This window comes from Apodemus sylvaticus, chromosome 18 (assembly GCF_947179515.1).
Source record: "Apodemus sylvaticus chromosome 18, mApoSyl1.1, whole genome shotgun sequence".
Taxonomy (NCBI): domain Eukaryota; kingdom Metazoa; phylum Chordata; class Mammalia; order Rodentia; family Muridae; genus Apodemus; species Apodemus sylvaticus.
In genome coordinates, this window is record NC_067489.1 from 71,427,467 (window position 1) to 71,443,418 (window position 15,952).

General features: G+C 51.9%; 1 protein-coding gene across 7 annotated transcripts in view; it reads left to right on the forward strand.

Annotated features, from left to right (window-relative positions):
* Positions 1–10,601, forward strand: part of Gatad2a (GATA zinc finger domain containing 2A) — an 86,179-nt gene extending 75,578 nt beyond the window's left edge. For 5 of the 7 annotated variants that reach the window (XM_052161850.1, XM_052161851.1, XM_052161852.1 and 2 more), the window contains 10 exons: positions 1,203–1,335; positions 1,435–1,566; positions 1,740–1,829; positions 2,655–2,783; positions 2,906–3,073; positions 4,552–4,831; positions 6,314–6,615; positions 7,265–7,339; positions 7,631–7,823; positions 9,303–10,601. In XM_052161850.1, the coding sequence (XP_052017810.1) occupies positions 1,203–1,335; positions 1,435–1,566; positions 1,740–1,829; positions 2,655–2,783; positions 2,906–3,073; positions 4,552–4,831; positions 6,314–6,615; positions 7,265–7,339; positions 7,631–7,823; positions 9,303–9,433 (1,633 nt within the window). In that variant the 3' untranslated portion in view covers positions 9,434–10,601. The remainder of the gene's footprint in view (positions 1–1,202; positions 1,336–1,434; positions 1,567–1,739; positions 1,830–2,654; positions 2,784–2,905; positions 3,074–4,551; positions 4,832–6,313; positions 6,616–7,264; positions 7,340–7,630; positions 7,824–9,302) is intronic. The other 2 variants (XM_052161854.1, XM_052161856.1) reach the window with 2 other exon arrangements.
* The last annotated feature ends 5,351 nt before the right edge of the window (positions 10,602–15,952 follow it).

The window sequence follows — 15,952 nt, forward strand, 5'->3', positions numbered from 1 at the left end:
CAGGGTTCACCTCACTCTGCTCTAACCCAAACCTCAGAAACAGATCTGCACGGTGACTTCCACCTAATTTTATCCTGTCTCCTGTGTCACAGTGCCACCTAGTGGACATATTCTAAGCTGCTTTTCCACAAGTGAACTAGGTACTTAACAGGATGCTGGGATACACACCCAGGGGCAGTTTTTGTAGTTTGCCTTCTGTGGACAGTACTTTTTCTAGGACTTGCTGCCTCCCCCACCCCTTCCTGTGTTACAGCAACAGAGCACATTGGTTTTAAGGATTTAGAAGCAACAAATCCTTTCTAATACCTCTAATACCCTTCACAAAGAGGGAGTCTAATTTTGGGGTATTCCTGTGTGGGTTGACTGATGTAGGCTGTATTGGGCCAGCAACTTAGAGCCAGTGTGGAAAAGAGTGGTTAGTGCTGTGGAACTCTGGCAATAACAGTGTGTACCACTCCTGCTACAGCTGAGCTCCTAGGGAAACTGGCTGTTGTTAGCTCACAGGGAAAAGTGAACTTCCTACACACCACAGGATGAGTGTTAGAAGGTTGGCAGCGGTGAGTGTTCTGTGATGTAACTGCCCCTGAAAATTGTGTGTGCAGGGTTGAGGGTAGAGCAGTCACACTCTACAGACCTGAGCCTTTGGAAGAGTGGTTCTTTTGAGTTTGAAAACCTGTCGCCACTGCAGACACTTGGCCAAGTGTGTCCTAGGTAGGATGGTGCAGCAAATGGTCCCAGGTCTCCTTGTGAGGTAGAGAGCAAAAGCTAACAGTACACCATTGTGCTGTGTGGTCCTCTAGGGGCTGTATGGGACTGGGTTAAGGGAGGGGTGGCTTCCTGTTGGGTAGTTCCCAGTGAGCCCTTGGCTTTGGAGTGTTCACATCAGCCTCACCCAGCACTCAGGAGCTGAGATAGCAGACCAAGATCGGAAGCTCTGTGTTTGTCTGTGACAGAGCTCTGGGGCCGAGTAGCACTTTGTGAAGCATCTGTGCTACACCTGAGTACTCAAAGGTGGAGCACGCCATCTGGTATGGATGGCCCTGCACCAGTGACATCCATGGTGCAGGGAGCAAGAGGCACCTAGGGGTGGTTGAGTATCTGGGGTGGGCTGGCAATGCCTAGTGCTACTCCTACTGCTCTGCTGTGCTCTGGCCTGCCTGGTGCTCTGCCCTGCTAAGCACCTGTTTATCTCCATTTAACAGTGACATGAAGTCTGAGAAGAGACCTCCCTCGCCTGACGTGATTGTGCTCTCTGACAGTGAGCAGCCATCAAGCCCGAGGGTGAATGGCCTGACCACAGTGGCCTTGAAAGACACCAGCACCGAGGCGCTCTTGGTGAGCCTTTGCTGCCTGCCCGTCCCTGGAAGCCTGACTCTGCCATCCTGCAGAGCTGCTGCTGACACTTTCCCCAATTGTGTGCTTTTGTTCTCATAGAAGAGCAGCCCAGAGGAGCGAGAGCGGATGATCAAGCAGCTGAAGGAGGAGTTGAGGCTAGAGGAAGCAAAATTGGTCTTGTTGAAGAAGCTACGGCAGAGTCAGGTGCAGAAGGAAGCCACTGCACAGAAGGTACTTGTGCTCTGCCTCCCACAGAGCCTTAGGCAGAGGCCCAGCCGACAGGGTCCTGGTACTGCATAGCATCAGGGAGCAAGCAGAAAGGAATTTTAGGGGTGGCAGTGTGTGTGTGTGCGTGCGTGTGACTTCACACACCAAGTCCTGCTGATGTTCCTGCTGTCTTGTAGCCTACAGCTTCCTCAGGGAGCACTGTGACCACCCCTCCCCCACTCGTGCGGGGTACCCAGAACATTCCTGCTGGCAAGACATCACTTCAGGTTAGTGCACCCTTCTGCTTATTGCCCCGCACCGCCACTATTTATAGTCAGGCTCCTGAGCAGCCCTAGTCCTCAGTCCTGTGGAAGCAAAGGCTGCCTACTCCTTCCAAGGAAGGTAGCATGAGGCCCCCACAGACTAAAGAACTAGAGTGTCACATGTACCCCAAATTGTACCACCAAACTAGGCTACTGTCAGTGTCACACTGGTCAGTGTGATGTCACTGGTGATTGACCAGTAAGACTGAAAGAATGGCTAGAGTAGGCCAGACACCCTTGGGTGGGCTTTTTACTGAGGCTGCTCTGCTCCACTCAGGCCTCTGCCCACAGACTCTAGGGGGCTCTGTCACACTCACACTCAGAATACCTTCCTCTGGGTTCCTATGGCTCCTGCTGGAGCAATGTATACAACAAATAGGTATTTAGTTTATCTTAGGTTTTTAACTAGCTTAAAACAAAAACCAACCCAGGACTGTGGCGTCATTGGTGGAATGTCTGCCTCATGTTACAAAGCCCTGAGTTAAAGCCAGGTGCTCACACCTTTTGTCCCAGCATGCAGGAGGCAGAGGCAGGTGGATGTCTTGTCAGTTTGAAGCCAATCTGTTCTACAGAGTTCCAGAACAGAAGCCCTGTTTCTTGGGGTGGGGTGGGGAGAGGAGACAAGAAGAACAAAAGAAACAAAATTAAAGTCCGGAGTTGCACCCCCACTACCACATAAATTAGGATGTTGCCTTAAACCTCTCATCTCAGCACTGGGGAGGTAAAGGCTGAAGGAATTCTAAGAGGAAAAGAAACCCATATAATCCTAGGCCTCGGTGTCTTTGACAGACCTCCACTCGAATACCCGGCAGCATCATCCCGCCACCACTGGTCCGCGGTGGGCAGCAGGTGTCTGCCAAACTGGGACCACAGGCCAGCTCTCAAGTAGTCATGCCACCACTCGTCAGGGGGGCCCAGGTGAGTCAGATATGTGTGCTGAATGTATGCTGGGGCAGGGGCAGGGCCAGGCGCCCGCCCCTCTGTGGCCTACCAGGATTGGTTAGTCTCAGTGGCATTTCTTGTCCCTTATCTCCTCCTAGCAGATTCACAACATCAGACAGCATTCCTCTACGGGGCCACCACCCCTCCTCCTGGCCCCCCGTGCCTCAGTGCCCAGCATGCAGATTCAGGGACAAAGGATCATCCAGCAGGGACTTATCCGTGTTGCCAATGTCCCCAATACCAGTCTGCTTGTCAACATCCCTCAGGTGAGGCGAGAACCTAGGTGGGAGTTTGGGGTGGGATCAAATCCTGGAAGGTCTCACAGTGCCATTGTGAGTACTGATAGGACATAGGACGGAGAAGTCTTGGACCCCCTGAGGGTGGGGGTGGAGTTCTAGGTGTGGGAATCACAAGCAGATTAGCCTTTAACAGGTAGGAAGCTTTTGAAAAGGTGGGGACTCCTTTGGGGTGCAGGCTTTGAGAAAAAACTTAGGCAAAGAATGGGGTGACCACTAGAGGGACACCAGTGCCTTCTGAAGCCTGCCAGCCTCCACCGCTGCAGCACCTCCCCCCGCCGCAGGCTGGGAGGACAGCATGTCACAGATCTCTCTCCTACAGCACAGTTGGCTATTCTTGGCCATGTGTCCCTCCACCTCCATACACAGCCTCTGAGGTGGGGAGGGTCTGTCCCCACCCCTGGGTAGCAGGATGGGAAGAAAAGGGCAGTTTTGTCTGACAGATGAAATTACCCAGTCTGCAGGCCTTTTGCTGATGAGTCGAGTTCTTTCTTCCTTGTTTGTCACGTCCTGCCCTCCTTAGAGAGGACAAGGCTGGATTTGGGACAGCTCTGACAAAGGGGGTTTGCCCGTGTTAAGGGCTGTCCGTCTCTAGTACACAAACAATGGTCGTCTCTGCCACCTCCTTGGAAGGGTGTACGACCCAGCTGAAACAAAAGGCCCAGAGAATGGGCACCAGCTCACAGCACCTGGGGCCACCCTGATATGTTCAGTATGCCACCAGGGAGCTCTGCGAGTGATGGAGCCAGGGCCGTGGCTAGTCACACTGGAGACCGAAGCTGGGCCCCTTGCTGAGTGAGGCCTTAGCATCCAGAGCCCCACAGAGTATAGTATTTGGGGCCTTTGGTAACTGTTCACCCAGGGAAAGAGTGTCCAGTTCTCTTTGTGTCTTCTGGAAATCATTGACAGTCCCCCTAAAACACCCTAGGAGTCCAGGCCACTAATGTGATCAGCCTTGGTTTCAGGAATGCAGTAGTAGGGTGGGTGGACCTACCTAATGGGGATGAGAGGCTGGTGCGGTGAGGAACAGACAGGAGCTGCATTTCCCTGTGGAGCCATGCACACTCCGAAGCGGGGAATGGACCGCACTGTAGCTGCCTAGCTTGCTCTTGCTGGACTTCTAGACATCCAGGCTGAGTGAACAGAACCTGAGTGGCCTGGCTATGTTCTGGGCTTGGCTTTGTCTTTGTCTCCTTGTCCCTGCAGCCATGGACCTATGTGGGGACAAGCCCCTTAGATTTATTTTAGTTTCTTGGTTTGTTTTTGAGACAGTGTCTTATGATTTAGCCCAGAACTCCAGATCTGCATTCTCCTGCCTCCTCAAGCTGGGATTGAAGGAGTGGATGGCCACACCCCCAACTCAGACTTTAATCCTGTCAGGACTCCAGTGTGCGTCTGGCATGGAGCCTGCCTTAGTGCTCTCAGCCTCACCTAGTTGTCTTCCACAGCCTACCGCAGCCTCCCTGAAGGGGACAACAGTTGCCTCTGCTCAGGCAAACTCCACTCCCACCAGTGTGGCTTCTGTGGTTGCATCTGCTGAGTCTCCAGCTAGTCGTCAGGCTGCTGCCAAGCTAGCACTGCGCAAGCAGCTGGAGAAGACCCTGCTGGAGATTCCCCCACCCAAACCCCCTGCTCCAGAGATGAACTTCCTGCCCAGTGCTGCCAACAATGAGTTCATCTACCTGGTGGGCCTGGAGGAAGTGGTGCAGAACCTGCTGGAGACTCAAGGTGAGTGGATGGCCTCACCTTGCACTGCAGCCTCTGGGGAGACACATTCTAGAGTTTCCACCAGTTCTGTGAAGTCAGTCCCTGGTGAGGGTAGGGATGAGGTAGAACATCTGCAGGAGTCTGTCCTTGGCATGAGTGTGGGTTACATGAAGCCCGAATTTTTCAAAGTTTGGATTGGGTTTCTTAATTGTCATTGGGGATGCTGTGGATCTGCAGGACCCCACTGAAGCAGCACTAGAAGGGAAAGAGTGTGTGGATGACCCAGTTGGTACCCAGACAAACAAGGCCAAGCAGGCAGGCCAGTGGTGGCCAACCTCATTTCCTTCCTCGAGTGGCTGTGTCAGATACCAGGAGCAGAAAAGGAGGTGACTGTGGCTGGCTCCAGGGAGCCATGGTCCTCAGTACTCCCTCTTAACAGGGTGTGAGGGGCAGAGTGTGCACACAGAAGGATGTCTGTTCACTCCGGCGTACAAAGAGGACAATGTTCGCAGGAGCATGCACATCTCTGCCCATTTGCCTCCTTGGAGCTGGAGTGTATGCTCCAGATTTCCAGAATCCCCCAAGCCTCACACACTTGATTTAGGACCACACCTAGCAGCACGGTAGAGCGCTGGTGGCCGGCCCGCAGTCTCTGAGGTTTGCATACCCCCTCAGTAACTTTCCGCAGTACTCCTTTCGCAGAGTTGCTAAACAACCCACTCTGTGGCATGATAGTAACCTTCATCTCTTGGGGTTCCAGGAGAGACTTAAGTGCATTGTTGGGACTTCTGGTGCTGGCATTCTGTAGTAGGGTGACACTGCTAAGAACTGCTGGACAGAGGTACTCACTCACGAAGAGCACTAGTGCATGCTAGTTCTAGATTCCCTTCCTAACAGGAGGGGCTGTGCAATCAGCTCTGACACCCTGTCATTGGGGTCAGGCTTCTCCTGTTGCTCTGTACTAGAGCACTGGCCCAGGGCAGGTCCATTCAGGTCCATACCCTCATTCAATGTTGATGTGCACAGGTAGGGTGCGGTCAGGGCTGTGAATAACTAGCACCACTACTGGGCTTTACCTCTGAGGCCTCCACAGAACCCTGTCTGCAAAGTCCCCCAGTGTCCAAAGTCCTATCCATGCTATGCCCTGCAGTGAGGCGCAGAGTACCTGTCAACAACTCAGTAATGCAGCTGCTCCTGGGGCCCAGGCCTAGTTCTACTGCCAATCATGAAGAGGAAGTTGCTTGTCTCTTGGCTTTAAGGTTTGGGTATCAAATGCCCACAGGCCCTTCCTTGCAGGGAAACTGACTTCTTTGGCACGTGTATTAATTAGGATACTTGCCATGGCTAGTATCACAGGGTCTTTGACGAGTCCCAGGAATGCTTAGCCACAGCCTTTCTGAAGTTGTCCACTGTAGCCTCCTTGTCCCTGTGGGAGGGACCCACTCAGGCCTGTGCCCTCAGTTGTTAGAAGTAACTTTGACAAAGGCACCCCATCTATTGCAGCGGGCAGGATTTCTGCCACTGCAGCTGCTGCTGTGTTATCCCGGGAGCCCTACATGTGTGTGCAGTGTAAGACAGACTTCACATGCCGCTGGCGAGAGAAGGGTGGAGCCGTCATGTGTGAGAACTGCATGACATCCAACCAAAAGAAGGCACTCAAGGTGGAGCACACCAGTCGCCTGAAGGCCGCCTTCGTGAAGGCGCTACAACAAGAGCAGGAGATGGAGCAGCGACTGCTACAGCAGGGCATGGGTACCGCCAGCATCAAGGCCGAGCCTGCAGCTCCACATCCCACACTGAAGCAGGTGAGGGCTGAAGCTCTTGCCATCCCTAGATGACAAGATGTTCCGGAGGCGTCCCCTTCCTTCCGCCCACCTGCCTGGTGGGTAACTGCAGGCTAAATTGCACTTAATGCTGGCATTTGGCAGTGAAAACACTAATTTTCAGTTTCTTTAGATTTTGTAGCTTTCACCCCCAGTGTACTGGCAAGTACTGTGTTGTAAAATAACTGCTGAGAACCTTGCTGGCTGTTAGCAGGAGCACCCTGGCTAGCTGGAGGAGAGGAGTGGGAGTGAGGCCCGCTCTCCAGAGCCTGCTTGTCCTTACGCCAATGGACTGGACCCACCCACCTGTTTTTCTTCCTTTTCTTTTTTGAGACAGGGTTTCCCCATGTAGCTCCAGCTGTCCTGGAACTCACCATGTAGATCAGGCTGGCCTAGAACTCACAGAGGCCCCGTGCCTCTGTCTCTCGAGTGCTTGGATTAAGGTGTCCACCGCCATGCCCAGTGTGCTGCTCCTTTTTGTGGTTTCTGTCTGCTCACATTGTACCCCACCCCCACCCCCCAGTCTGCAGTATCTGGAACCAGCCGGTGTTGGCACTGCTGTCATGGCCAGGCCATGTTTGGATTAGTGTCATGGACCTTGCTAATATACCTTTCAATCCCATTTGTGTAGGTCATAAAGCCCCGACGTAAGTTGGCGTTCCGCTCAGGAGAGGCCCGTGACTGGAATAACGGGTCCCCACTACAGGTCAGAACCCGGCCAGGGCCTCACACGACTGCAGCCACGACTGCAGCCGCCAGCTCTTGGTGTGCTCGTGCTCTTCCGTGCTTTCTTGCCAGCTCTCCTTCCTCTGCACAGACCTCCCTGTCTACTCTCCTCTCCCTCTTCTCTATCCCCTAGTGCACCTCACATGGCCGTTTTGACTTTGGACTCTTAAGGACCCAAGTGGGTGGGAAGAGGTCAGCAAGCCAAGGCGAGGCTCCTCGGAGTCACCCGCCCGCCCCTGCCCGCCATAAGCCTGCTCTTTGACTTCCGTAGGCTTCCAGCCAGCTGTCCCGGGGCTCGGCCACAGCACCTCGCGGGGTTCTGCACACTTTCAGCCAGTCACCCAAACTGCAGAATGCAGCCTCAGCTACGGCCCTGGTAAGCAGGACTGGCCGACATTCCGAGAGAGTCGTGGGCACTGGCAAGGGCACCGCCTCCAACTGGAAAAAGACGCCTCTGAGCACAGGTACACCTCTGCCTCTGTGGGGACCCTCCTTTTCTTGATTGTGAGACACAGTCTGACACACACGTAGCCTCCTCCTTACTCTTAATAAGAGCATTATTATCAAAAGTAGTACAGAGAGCCTACATGTACCCTTCTGAGAACACAGCCCTTGCTCCTGTCCAGGCAGGTGACACTCACTTCCAGCAGAAGGGCTTGGCTCATGGCTTCCTTTCCACCTGTCCCACCCTCCCCTAGCCTCACCCACCTCAACTCTTTCTAGCAGTTCCTGGTGCTTTGCTGCCTTACCCTAGAGGTTAGAGATACCAGCTGTCAGCCTTCTCCCTGTGTGGAGCGGAGCAGAACCGTCAATCTAGAGAAGGGTGGGCTGTGCTGAGTTAGTGGAGCAGTGATGCGCTCTCAGAGCATGGAAACCTCTGCAGGGGCTCTTAGCCCCCGACCGTAGTGTCCCGTGGCCTGCTCTGTTAAGCTCAGCATTCCTTGCAGCCTGCTGGAGAGCACAGCTGGCAGTGAGAGTCAGGAGCCAGGACCGCCTCAGTCAGCAGTGTGGTGGGAGCCTTGCACACCTGGCATTCACGACACAGCCAAGAACCAGTGGGCTTGCCTGGGCTGGACGTGATGGCAGCCCGGGTGGGAGAGCAGACACAATGATACTCGCCTGTTGTTCCTGCTGCTTGGGAAGCTGAGACAGGAGGATCACTTTAGCCCAAGAGTTTGAGACAAGCCTGGACAATGTAGGAATTGCTGTTCAACTAGAGAGAGGAGTTCAGGACAGAGCTAGTGATCAAGTGTTTGCTTGTGGGTCCATCCCAGCACTTGAGAGGCAGAGGCAGGTGGATCTAATGGGAGGCCATCCTGGCCTCTCTAGTGGGCCTCAAAATCCAAGCAGAGGCTAGAGAGAAGGCTTAATGGTTAAGAGCACAGGGTAGTCTCCAGCACCTACCTTAGGTGACTTACAACAGCCTCTAGCTGCAGTTTCAGGGGGTCCAACCTCCAATCCAGGCTCAGATGGGGATCTAACACACACACTGTATTTACACAGGATTAAAAATAAACCTTTTAAACAATCTAAGTAGAGCAAGGTAGCATTGCATAGTCCCAGGTATCAGGAAGACTTATGCAGAAGGATCTCGTAAGGCTAGCAGTTTGAGGCCAGCCTGGACTGCACATATGTATGTGCCCTCGCCTCACAATTGTATGCTATCAGATAGGAGGGAAATTTTCTTTCCATAGTCCCACTACTTCATGAAGTTCCATTGCATTGATGCAAAAGCCATTGTTTGAGTTTACTGATCTCTCAACACTGAGCCCAACCACTGATCCATACTTAGGTCACCTCAGGGATCTGGGATTGGTGGCAGTGTGGAGGTTCTGTGGGTCGTGATCCTGCTCATGTGAGCTGAAACAGTTGAGTCTAGGCTGTATCCATCCAGAGCCTTGCCTGGCTGGCTTAGCACTGCCCATCACTGTGCTCTGTTGCAGGTGGGACTCTTGCCTTCGTCAGCCCAAGCTTGGCAGTACACAAGACCTCCTCGGCTGTGGACCGACAGCGAGAATACCTCCTGGACATGATTCCTCCACGCTCCATCCCCCAATCAGCCACATGGAAATAGTAGGAGCCGGCCCAGCCGAGGACAGGCCCTCTTCTCTCCCGAGGCCCTTGGTCTAGGACATGCAGACTGCCCTCCTAGCAAGTTGCCTGAAACAGCGCAGGCCTTGGCTGGTGCCTTGCTGTGGCCAGGAGTGTGTGCCACCATGGTGCCTGGGATCAGAACCAGGGATCTTCCCCATGGGCCTTCTCTTTCCTTTTTGCCTTTAGTTTGCCCGACACCAGCAGAAACTCGGACCTTGGGGCCTGCTCTGCCTGGCCTGCGTAGGTGGGAGCTCACCCTGGACACTGTGACACACCCGGGCCAGGCTGGCACCGGGGGCTCCCAAAGTTGAGCCGGGATTTCATTTTCTTTTGGCTTTTCCCATCTTAGCTCCCCAGTCTCTGCCTCTTCATGGCCATCTATAGGTTGAAGTTTGGGTTTTATTGGGGTTTTTTGTTTTTGTTTTTGTTTTTTTTTATAATCACCTCATGATGATGGAATTAAAAGTGAACTGCATAGACCCGGGGTCACTGTTGCACACAGTGCAGTCTGGCAGGCTGTAACCCCAGAGGATGCTCAGAGTGGCAGCACCAGAGATGGCAGGGGCCACCCTGGCTCTAGTTGGCTGTTGCTGCTCACTGCAGTCCCTGGCTTCCACACTTAGCAGAATGAATCGCAGACCAGATTCTGACATCAGAGGGACGCTGGGTCCACTGTGCTGGAGCCACAGCTGGCTGCTGGGTTACTTTTTGTGGTTTATTTTATTAAAACTCTATCCTTTTTCTCTTTTGATGGACACAATCTCAAGATGCCCATGCCTGCCCAGAGGCATCCAGGTAGGGCCCAGCCAGAACCCCTAGGTCTGGAGTCAGCAGGGCTCACTCCCTCAGTCCACAGGGACGACTGTCTGAAAGGGCCGAGTCTACTTTTGTTCTGTTTTGTTTCCTTATTCCCCCACCCTTTTAACAATTGGTTCCATGGTGAAAGGCAGAAGCAGCTGTGTGTCCAGCACGCACGGGGCGGCCTTCTGCTCATGTGATTGGTCGCTGTCGTTTCCCCATCCATCCCTGGTTTCCCTTGACACAATACAGTTAGGGACTTTAATTTAAACCCTTGTTCTGCAGACCACAGCCCTCTGCAGACACGCCCCTGCCTCCTCCTAATAAAGGCTCATTTAACTCCGTGTTCACCTGTGTGGAAATCCTCCATCTTTAGAAATCATTTGGACATGTGGGAGTTGTGAGTTTTGGAAAGCTCTTTTGTGGTGTGATACCCAAGTTGCTCAGTGCTTTTGAGTGTGTCACTTCCCAGGGTGGATTTGGGGTGATTAACAGAAATTGACTTTTTTTAAAAGGGGGGTTGTTTTTACACCAAAAAAATTCAAAAATATATGCAAGCATTTCTTAGTCCTTGAATATTTTTGTGCCTGGCAAGTCAGTTCCTGTCATCCACCCTTCCTGAGTGGCTGGGCCTCTGGTCAGTGACACAGGCCAAAGTCTCGTGGCTCGTTGGAACAGCAACACCGGGCAGCCACTCTCAGTCAGAAGTCCTCGCTCCTATGCAGTCACTGACCAGAGCAGGTCACCTAGAACCTCCACTTGAGTTGACGGTCTGACCGAGAGGGCTCTGTTGTCCCTGGTGCATTGGTGACTTCCCTGCCCCTCCAGACTTCTAAGCCTGGTGACATCTCCCGTCCCCATGTCATCTAACCCTTGTGGGCCCAGTTTATGCACCTCACAAGGGACAGACCTCCCTGGCTGTGGTTCATACTTGCTTCCAGGATGACAAACTGGTGAAGGTCTCTCTAAGGAGGGCTAGAGTGAGGTGCCTTAGCTTACTTACCTTCCTTGAAAGTGCTGCCTGTTCTCTGCACCACACTGGCCTATGCAGCAAGCCCTCAAAATGATATGACCAGGGCCTGGGCCAGGAGGATCAGGTATTTAGGGTACAAAGCTGCCACCTCCACCAAAGCTGGCTTTATCCCTGTCCTGAATTGACTGAATCCTGGGCACCTAGAACCCCCCTAGAGATAGTCTAGCCTCTGCTTACTGAGTGCTGGGATTAATGGCTTACACTTCCACACCTGGCTTAAAACTTTTTTAAAAAAATATATTAAATGTGGTTGGTTTGGTACCTTTCCTGTCTATTCTTGGAGGTGAACATGGAGGTGATAGTTACTACTTCACTGGTTTCTCAGAGGCAATGCATCAATGGCTCTGGTCATCAAGGTCACAGGAAACTCCCATTTTGCTCTCCTCACTGCTGGGGACAGGTTTGAAGGGCCAAATATAAGACATCTGTGTGTGTGGAACCACCCCTAGATTTTTAATGTCCAGCATATGGAGACGTCAGGAACCAGACCATTGCCAGATGACAGTGGTCCTATGAGCAGCCTCCAGACCTGACTGCCCTCTCCCCACCACCTCAGGGAAGCCCCAGACAGTAGTAAGGGTTGTTAGTGCTGGCTGTGACACACCTTTGTGCCACTGAGTCTCGGCCTGAATGCTGAAGGGTGGTCCTCGCCATTCTTAATCATGTCAGCGTAAAGACCTTGGATTTTTTCCAAAAAGTGGTCAGTTTTATAAATCCTCAATGTGTAACAGTTAACACTAGTGCCGAGCATGGGGATTGGGGCAGTTGCTACTTGTATTTATTGTGACTGAACCTTTGACAATACATGTTTTTAAAAAGGTGTGCCACCAAACTGGAATAGATGTTCCAATAAATGAGCTGAAATTGGTAGCCACTGTGTCATGGGGGGGAAGTCTGAAACCCTGAAGGACAATAAAGAAATGGACCAAATGTCAACTGTATTGTTCTTTAATTGCAGTGTTAGTCCCAGCTTCTATGGGAGAGTGAAGGGTGGGGGGTGCACAGGCCTTTTGAACATAGCATCCCTCCACTCTGACCTCTACAGGCAGGGGACTCAGGTGAGAATCCCATTTGAGTTCTGCCATCTGTGGCCACGGGGCCTCTACTGGAGTGGTTCTTTCCCACTGCCCTGTGGGGCTTTGCTGTTGGAATGTTCGCAGCACACAGCTGTGGGCTCATTGCACACGCAGGTCTGCATCCACTTGAGATGCTCAGTTTCACATTTGATCTTTTGAGGCAGGATCTGATGTAGCCCAGGCTGCTTGTGAAGTTATGTTCCTACCCTTACCTCCCAAGTGCAGGAATGACAGGCATCCAGCACCATTGGAAATATTTTACTTAAAAGAAGCTGGGGACTAGAGAGATGCTTCAGTGTCTAAAAGTGCTGGCAGCTCTTCAGAGGACCTAGGTTCCTAGCACCAACGGCAGCTGGCAACCATCTGGAACTCCAGTCCCAGGAGATTTGATACTTTCTCTGGTCTCCACAGGCTCTGTGCACACAGTGCACAGGCATGCAAGCAAAGCACTCATACACATACAATTAACCCAGGCCCAATGATATACTACCTTTAACCCAGCACTCAGGAAGCAGAGGTATGTGAGTTTAAGGCTAACCTAGTCTACAAAGTGAATTCCAAAACAGGGCTACATATTCTCAATTAAAAAACAGTGTGTATATATCTTGCCTGCATGTGCCAAGCCACTCTGAGACACCCTCAGCACACTACCATGTTGTGTGTGTGGTGGGAGTGTGCTGAATACTGAGTCAGAGGGTCAACTGGTTCATGTCATCCCAACACTCAGGACTGAGGCACCAAGCTGGTGATTTCTAAACCATTCAGAGCTGTGAGACTGGGTATTCTGTTCAGCAAGGGACTTCTCTTAGCCTGGCTGAACCTAGAATTCGCAGTCCTGCTACCTCTGTCCCTTGGATGCTGTGATTATAGTTGCACCCAAAATGTGTATAGTGCCACATTTCTCATTTGGAAAGGTTATTCATGGCAGACGTAGTGGTATACACCTTTAATCCCAGTACTCAGGAGGCAGAGGCAGGTGGATCTCTGAGCTCAAGGCTAGTCTGGTCTGTATAGCTCCAGGCCAGCTAGGCTTACACAGACCAGGTCAAAAGTTTTATTTTTTAAAGATAGTATCTCCCTGTGTCACCCTGGCTAGCCTCTAAATTTAGGTATCTGCCTGCCTCATTGCTGGAATTACTACTGGATGGATTGCCACACCCAGCTTTTTAAACTTTTTCATGTGTATAGGTGTTTTTCCTGCATGTACCATATACATACCTGATATACAAAGAGGGGGTTAGATCCTGTAGAATTGGAGTTAACAGTTATGAGCCACCATGTGGGTGTTAGAACTGAACTCAGCTCCTGTAAGAACAGCAGTGCCTTTATCTAATGAGCCATGTCAGACACAGTAATCCCCTTGCCTTTTTAAGAGTTTAATTTTTATTTGTGTGCATATGTCTGTGTCTGTATAAATGTATTCCAAGTGTGTGGTGCCTGTAGGGACAAAAGAGGGTGACACATTCCCTGGAGCTGGAGTGGCAGGCTATATTGTTCAACATGAGTGTTGGGACTGAATTCGGGTCTTCCAGAAAAAATGGGAGTTCTCCTTCTGGAACTATTTCTCTCCCTCTCCCTCTCTCTCCCCCTCCCTTAGCCCTCCCTCCACTGCACATATTCAATTCTGTTGTTGTTGAGACAGTGTACTACTACCTATAACCCTGGCTGGGCTGGAACCAGCAGTTGCTCCCTGCAGTCCCTACCTTACCTCTGCAAGGCACAGAGCCAGTGGAGATTTGTTTTTCTCCATGATGCATCCATAGTGATACCCAGGACCCAGCACTTCTGAGCATCTCTCTAGGACCCTGCCCTTGTGAGTCAGGCACAGTCTCACCGGCCCCACGTGGTCCCAGGGCCAGCCATGGGCTTTGGGCTCAGTGTTTTAAGGAATCGTTAGTTCTGCTCCCTGTGACCTGCTACCACTGAAGTGAACCTCACAATGTGCATGGGTGGGGGTGGAGGTGGAGGGGCCGTGTAAAGGCTGTCAGCTGACACCTAGATCAGCCCAAAAAAAAAAAAAAAAAAAAAAAAGGAGAAGCCAGGTGTGGTGGCGCTCACTTTTAATCCCAGCATTCAGGAAGCAGAGGCAGGTGGATCTCTCTTAAATTTGGAGCCAGCCTGGTCTACATAGTGAGTCCCAGGATAGCCAGAGCTATATAGTCTTGAAAACAAAACCAACCACCACCAACAAAACCTTCATAGACAGACAGAGAAGAAAAATGGGTAGCTGGTCTTGGTGCATACCTGGAATCTCACTGCCTAAGAGGCAGAGGATTGCCCATTTTTCCGTTTGGGTTACACAGTGAAGTAGTCCAGGCTGGCTATCTCTACACAGCAAACCCTTGTCTCAACAACAAATCTGTAGCTGTGGCTCAGCCCATGCCTAGAATGCCTCAGCTGGCTCAGAGAGAGATCACCTGCTTAGTGACAATAAGTTTCTAGATTCCACCCCCAACACTAGAAAGAGGGGCAATGGAAAGTGGGTGGTATAGTCAACTTGTGTGAGAATAAGAATTCATTCTGAGTGTACCAGGAATCTCAAAAGACAATATAGAAATACAGATCCTGAGTCTACTGAGCCACACCCGTCCCTAAATCCCGAGGACAGAGTCTTGCTCCTGTTTCAGGTGCTGATTCAAAGCACAGCCCGTATCCATTGGCTCCTCTGTCCACTGGGGAGTGGGGAGTCTTTCTTGGCTCTGGCATACTTCAGCTAGCACCAGAGTTTAGGCCCCTCCCCTCTTGTAGCCTCAGTTTCCCCATCTGCCAATGAGGCATGAGGAAAGTTTTTTCACATCCAACCTTCAGGGCACCAGCAAACCCCACAAGCAGGCATCCCTCACACTATGTGGGCCTCATACATGTCCTCCAGTCAGTCACTGTCACCCTGTCAAATCACAGGCAAGACTCCCAGCTGCCTCCTCACTCTTCAGGGTCCCCTTTAGAGTATTACGTTAGCGCCTCTGCATTTTCTCATTCCTTTCCTATTCCAACCTCAGGAATGTCACCAGTGTCACTCTGTTGTGTGCCACTTTAAATGGTTTGGGCCAGGCCCAAACAGCTTGAGTCTGTCCCTGGATCCACCCCCCACGGGCTTTCTCACAAACAGTTATTGCCACATCTCTCCGTTTACTCGACGTGGCACTTGCGTCCTTGTTGAAGGGAGGCAAGGATGGTGGAAGCCTCTTCTCGAAGTCCCAAGACCTGGTTCAAGGCATGCAGAACTGGGCTGCACACTCTGGGAAGCGGAGGCGGGGGAATCCAGGTTCTAAGTCAGCCTAGGTTGCATAGTGAGATGTCTAACACTGACACACAAAATCACCATCAGCACCACCACCAACCACGCATCAAGCAGATCACCTGTAGCTGGGTCTGCTCTTTCCCCTGTAAACTTTTCCCATAGGGAAAAGAACCCTGGACTTCCAGCTTCAAAAGAGACCCGAGTACAAACCACACCTGTCTCTGCACAACTGACACCTAGGTGGATTCAATTCCCACATTCGCGCGTGCGCCGCCCCGGCTCTGCAAATGCTGTACCAGCCAACAGGCAGTCCCGCTGATCCCAATTCAAGCGTCATCAGATGTGGGGGGA